Raw genomic sequence first — 6778 nt, 5'->3', positions numbered from 1 at the left:
AAATATGTTAGAGAATGAAAATTTACCAGTGCTATAAATGACTCAGTCTATTTAAGGGCATTAGGGAAACCCTTAACAAAACTGGGCTTAAAGGAATCACACAAAACCACTAACAAATATATAAACAAGCACTGACAATCTCACACTCTCCCTCAGTCTCTAAATATATTGCCACCCATCTGCTCATATTCTTTCAGCTGCACAAATGCTTTCCCAGTCCCATCTCCAACGGCTCCTTACACTAGCTGTAAAATAAATTGAACAGAACCTAACTTCCTGTCTATTTTCTCTTTACCAGTTGACAGATCTTTTATCCTCTTCATTGACATAGTCTGGCCCTTTGCCCTTCCTCTCTGTGTGCCCACTGATCATACATCCCAGTCAAAAACAGTCAGTAAGGCGCATCGACAAGAGGGTGACATTATCAAAGCAGGCTTTAATATTTGTGAATGATGTATGCGCCAATCTGTCAACAGTGTTGTGTCCAATAGAAATTATCTCCATACCAACTAATGACAGGATCCAACCTGATTAAACTGAAAAGACAAAAGAGATGAGTCACATATCTGGAGAAGCAATGCTTCAAACACATCATTAAAAACAGGTTATAACTAGAGAACTTCATAACAAAACCACACTCATCTCATTGTCCTTGGCCTAAATTCTTGCACCGAAAGGAAAATTAACATGATAAACAAGACCCCCAAATACCACCCAAGAGCTCTGAACTCTCCCAAAGTAGACTGAAAGGGCACTGATGGAGATGAAAGAAGACATCCAGTAGCAGAACTACGTGAAGTGATTAAAGAAGCACTAAAGAAATCTGGCAAGATTAGAGCAGACAAATGACAGGTGATAGATGATAGAACTAACACATAAACTGACCAATTTTGACATAGGAAAGACAAATAAAAGGTTGAAAGAACTGACAAAAAAATTGAAAACATGGATCATAAATACACCAAAGATATAGAACAATACAAAAGGTCCCAGACAGAAATTACACTGATAAAAATTATATAGAATTCATAAATAGCAAAAAGGAAAAATGCGAAGATAGGGTTTCTAAAATAAAGAACAAAATAGAAAATCACAATAAATTATTTAGAGGAATTTTAGGAACAATAAAATAAGAGAAAAATCCCCCCAACAGCTGCTAGACGATGCTAAAAAGAAGACTAATTCCAGTTGAATTAGAGTTAGAGACAAGCTAGGGGTTAATACACAGGGAGTAAATTTCTCTTTACAGGAATAACACTTTTTAACTATGAGGAAAGCTTTCACTATACAGGTAACAGAGGCTTATGTAACATCAATTAACTATAACTTTTTAAAAAGAATCCACACATTCCACAGTCAAAATCTTATATGTATGTCAAAAAGACAAAACCTGCAAGAAAAAAGCAAAAAATAAAAAATATAAGTAAACCTACCAGGTCACACTGTTTGAGATAAAATTTAACTGAAACAAATTTTTGTTTGAAACAAAATGAAGTTAGAAGAACAGGAGAGCTTTTTTTTCAATAATTTTATGAAGAAACAAATAGCAGTGAGGCAGTTTTGAATCCAATTAGTAGGACAGTTTCAATAATTGATACATTGCATATTGTGGTCTTAGTGGTTATTCATTGTACAAGAGGCAGACATATGATATCCTGTTTACAAACACTATTAGAACAGATCTTTCTATTCATTGAATTAAGAGAATGTAGCTGTATATCTATCCTAACTATTTTGAATATACAGATACAAAATGGTTGTTCATTTGTATCCCATTTTTTTGTTTAGTTTTTGTCAGAGATGGGTATCCCATTGTCATTTAAACATTATAGGTGCATGAGTTCAGCAAAATATTCCAATGTAGTCCAGCAGTCCATAATAGTAGTGGGTTTTCCGTAACACTGGCAATGTCAGCCTTTTCCAGCTCAGCATATTAATATGGCTTTACTTTTTAAACTTTGTTTTTATACTTTTCTGCTGAATGGTTAAGACCAAGATAAAGCAAGACCTTTCTAACAAGAAATGTAGCTTTTGTATCTGGCAAGTTCAGTCAAATACCCTCAGGATTTATCCTGAAACCCTGTACCACAGTTTGTAGATCCTTTGTTCCTTTGTAGTGTCAGCCATGTGGATGAGTCACGGCCACTGCTTGACCAATTTGCTCTCTTTGAAAGCCTGAGAGAATGTTTTCTCTCCATGTGACTCTCTTTAGGCACACTATACATCATTGTTCACTTTCCTCTGTGGCCCCATAATCTCCTTGATCAGAAAATTTGGGACACACTGAGTTACATGATGTTACAGTACAGGTTCTAGGAGAGCTTAAAGTGATGTTTTTTGAGCCTTATAAGCAAAATATTTTGAATCCAGACCAATATATTCTGAAAAGCTATCTTTCTAATTGATGGGGGAGTAAGCTCATTCCATGACAAAGAACACTTTAAGACATTCATGAACATCAAGCAAGTGCTTAAGAAAATAATTAAGAATACCCACTATAGAGACAAAAAAGCCAATAAAACAAGTAATCAGATGGAATGAACACATAAAACATAGGCAAGTAGTAAAAATAAAAGCATTATTAAGAGAAAATGAATACACTGACAGGGATAAGTTTTTGCCTCTATAAGAACTTTAAAGCAAATTGCTTTAATTCCCCTGTAAGAAGATACAGAACAGCAGACTAGGTCAAAATTTAGGCCAGGAGTTCATTGAAGTCAAGAAATTCATTAAAGGAAAGGTAATAGATTACAAAAATCAAAGAATGGAGAACACCACTAGACAGAAAGGTGATATAGAAGCCTACACAATCATAGTGGGTGATTTCAGTACTTTGCTTTGACAAGGAGACATATAAACTAACCACAAAGAAAAAATCCTAACCAGCATCAGAGTTGAAATAAATCTCAAACAAAAAGGAAATAGAGACAGAAAGGGAGAGAGAGTTTTCCTCCTCTACAACAAAGTCTACATTCTTCAGAGCACAAGTGAAATTGCTTCAAAATACACCACATAAGCAAATGTTGACTCTCAAATAAATACAAAATCTCAAAGGTTTCCTATGTATCTACCTGAACAATGTGCCATGAAATTAAATCAATAGCAGAATAATCTAAAAAATTTATAAATGCATAGAAAATTACTAGCATACTTCTCAATACTCAAGTTTAGAAAAAAAATAGTGATTTAACAATGCCTGGAATCAGATAGAAATACTTGTATAACACATGATAAACAAACATAGAAACAAATTGTGGAAGACCTGAAAAATTTATATCAGTAAATGCTAAAAAAGTTTAGAAAAAGACATGACCTCAAATGACCAAATTATGAAACTCAAGGCAATAAAAATGTAACAAAATCCAAACCCAAACCTAGTTTAGGGAAGGAAATAAGAATGATCAAACTAAAAGCTAAAGAAAAAATGAGTGTAAAACAATCAGTGCAAAGAGTTAGTAAATCCAAAAGCTGGTTCTTTGGAAGCCTGATTTTAATATTTTGATAGAGTAACTTACTGAAAGAAAAATCTCATATAAGTGCACTTAGACATGAAAAACAGCAAAATCAAAAGGGACAACATCAAAATCCAGAAGACTGTGACTGTTATTAAAAAAATTGTCCTTTAATACTTTGGAGAATGTTGAAAAATGGACAGTTATTTTCAGACACAACAAATTTTAAAAATTGAACCAAAAATTGAAGACTGGAACAAGGAGGAATGAAATAGAAACTATAATATAAAAGCACAAAGAAAAGTCCAAGAACTGATGGGTTCTGCATTCTATAAAACTTTTGAGGATGCTGTAATACTAATATTCCTTAAATTCTTTAAAGAAATTGAAAGATGAGTACTTCCCAACTCATTCCTGGAAACCAGTGTTACTCTAAACCTAAAATCATACCAAGACTCAACTAAAATATAAAACTTCATGTCAGTCTTCTTGATATACATAGTTGCAAAAACCCTCCATAAATAGAAGAGAATAGCATAAAAAGTTCTCAAAAAAAGAAATGATATGACCAAGTAGCTTTCATAACTGAGATACAAAGATGCTTTAAAATTTGCAAATCAAAACATGCAATACACCACCTAAACAGAAACCATTAAAATCCCCCATGATCCTATCAATAGATGAATGAAAAATTCAACTCCTATTCATGTTCTGAAGCTATTAAGAGAAGAGTATGAAAAAACCTCAACTCAGTCTGAGTAAAGCCACATAAGACAAACCAATAGCCAACATCATATTAAGTGAGAGAAGCTGGAGGCTTTCACTGTAAAATCATAAGCATGACAAGGGTACCCGCTGTCACCACTCTTGTTCAATATAGTGTTTGAAATATTAGACAGAACAATCATGCAAGCAAAAGAAATGGATAGACCTAGGTAAATATAGTTCAAATTATCACTGTTTGTAGATGACATAAACCTCTATACTGAAGATCTAAAAAATTCTAACAAATTTCCTAGAATAAATAAGATTCTTCAGTGAAGCAGAATAAAAATACCCAAATCACTAGTGTTTCTTTACACTGATAATAAACTCCCACATAAAGAAATTAGGAGAACAACACCATTCCCAATAGCATTGAAAGATTTAAAGACTTAGGAAATAACTCCAGAATGATATGAAAGACCTCTCTGACCAAAACTACAGAACTTTAGGACAGGAAATTAAGGAGTACATCAAAATTTAGAGGGGCTGGCCAGATAGCTCAGCGGACTAAAGCGCCTGCTTAGGAAGAGCGCAGTGGTTCAGATTCAATCCCCAGCATGCTGTGCTAGCCCCGCCCCCACGGTGCCCTGAAGCGCCATTGAGACTGGATGTGGTGTCACGCACCTGTAATCCCAGCCCTTGAGAGGCTGAAAACAGGAGAATCACTACAAGTCCTATCTGTGTAGTGAGACCGTGTAGACTCTGTACCAAATAAATAAAAGAAAAAGAAAAAGAGAGATAGTCCCTTTTTCCAGGACAGCAGAACACATATTGTCTGAATGGCCATACTGTACTTCAAACTGATACTGAGATCTAATATAATCCCAAGTGAAGTACCAATAGCCTTCTTCACAAAACTAGAATAAACGCTAAACATACATATCTAAAATTAAGGAACCAGAAGAGGCCAACAATAGAAAAGAAGTCCTAGATCATAAAGGCAACCCAGGCATCCTCACAATCCCAGATGTCAGTTCTATGCTGGTGAGACAGCAATATAAACAGCGTGGTGGTGACATAAGCACAAGCATGTGGATCAGTGGAGCAGGACACAGGACACAACACACCCAGGGCACTGTGGAAGAAACCTGCCCAACTCTCAGAGTGCAGGAGGAGGCAGTCAGCTAGTTCAAGTCCCACAGCCCACGCAGACACACCCAGAGGTGCCCATTACCACTCTCCCCGCTGTCTCTCAAGCCAATCAAAGTGACAAACCAGATCAACCAGCACACCATGCTTTCATGTAACTCCGTTTTGGGGGGTTCACTTTGTCAACAATAATCCCACCAATCAAGCACCTCTAAGACCTATGTATTGATGACGACCTCCAAACCTGTAATGGCCCATAGTAATCCTAACTGACAAATAAGGCTAGACCCAAGAAAAGTCTTCTCAATTCTTGAGTCAATTCCCACTCTCTTCTTCTAAACCAGAGGCTGACTAACTTTTCCCAAAAATGTCCACAGAGAAAATATTTTAGGCTTTTTGGATGATACAATCTCTATCACAGCTACACACCCAATTCTGCAATTGTAGAGCAAAAGCTGCTAGTAACAACAAACACATACTTTCTTTTCCGGTTTCCTCAGCAAAAGGAATCAAGAGCAACAAAGTCTTCCATGACACCTGGTACAGGGCAGTGTGTGAGGTCTTGTGCGGGAACCAGCGAAAGCTCCAGAAGCTTTTAGAGACTGTGGAGTTGCAGATCAGCTTGAAGAACTATGACCCTCAGAAGGACATGCGCTTCTCAGGCACTGTCAGGCTGAAGTCCATGCCCCACCCCAAGTTCTTCCTGGGGGACCAGCAGCACTGTGACGAGGCCAAGGCCATGGACATCCCCCACATGGAGGCACTGAGGAAGCTCAGCAAGAGTAAGAAGCTGGTTAAAAAAGCTGTATATACAAAATAGAATACATATACAGCTACTTTCTCTTAGTTCAATGAGGTTTTGAACTAAAACCTTCTCACTAGTAGTGTTTAGATAAGATGTCATGCTGCATCTTGTACTAGGAATTTCTACAAAGACAACAATGTGCAATGTATTAATTATTGTAACTGTACTACTAACCTATTTTAAAACTATCTCATTGCTACTTCTTTCTTAATAAAATTATTAAAATATAAAAAAGATACTAACTTTGGCATGTTGAGGGAACATTCTATAATCCTACAAAATTTTGGAAATGATAACTTGAAGTTACATAAAATTAAAGAATTACAAAATATTAAAGGTGGATGCTATTATTCATTTTTCCAATTTTGTTGAGAACCTACTATGTGGCATATACTATGTTTATCTTGGAAATATCACAACAAATACATAGTGCCTAGAGAAACTCCAAGGACAATGAGACCTATCATAACAGTCCATTAAAATCTAACAGTAATATGCCATTTAATATGTCATAAAAGCATAGCTTTGCAAAACACAGGAGAAAGCACAACTCTGCTTGAAGATACAACAATTAACAATTAAGTTTTCTTTTTAAAATTTTTTAATTGTTTGATTTATTTGAGAGAGAGAGAGAGAGAGAGAGAGAGAGAGAGAGAGAGAGAGAGAG

The 6778-nt window shown here is 35.8% G+C and overlaps 1 protein-coding gene across 1 annotated transcript in view; it reads left to right on the top strand.

Annotated features, from left to right (window-relative positions):
- Positions 1-2764: 2764 nt before the first annotated feature.
- The window catches only part of LOC101579162 (60S ribosomal protein L10a-like), a 26453-nt gene continuing 22439 nt past the window's right edge, over positions 2765-6778 (top strand). Inside the window, exons 1-2 of the mRNA XM_004648157.1 lie at positions 2765-2819; positions 5807-6108. Coding sequence (XP_004648214.1) covers positions 2765-2819; positions 5807-6108 — 357 coding nt within the window. The remainder of the gene's footprint in view (positions 2820-5806; positions 6109-6778) is intronic.

The sequence above is a fragment of the Octodon degus genome, unplaced genomic scaffold (genome assembly GCF_000260255.1).
Source record: "Octodon degus isolate 3935 unplaced genomic scaffold, OctDeg1.0 scaffold00356, whole genome shotgun sequence".
In the NCBI taxonomy this organism is placed as follows: Eukaryota; Metazoa; Chordata; class Mammalia; order Rodentia; family Octodontidae; genus Octodon; species Octodon degus.
Note: the sequence above shows the minus strand (reverse complement) of the source record. Positions and strands in the feature narration are given on the sequence as shown.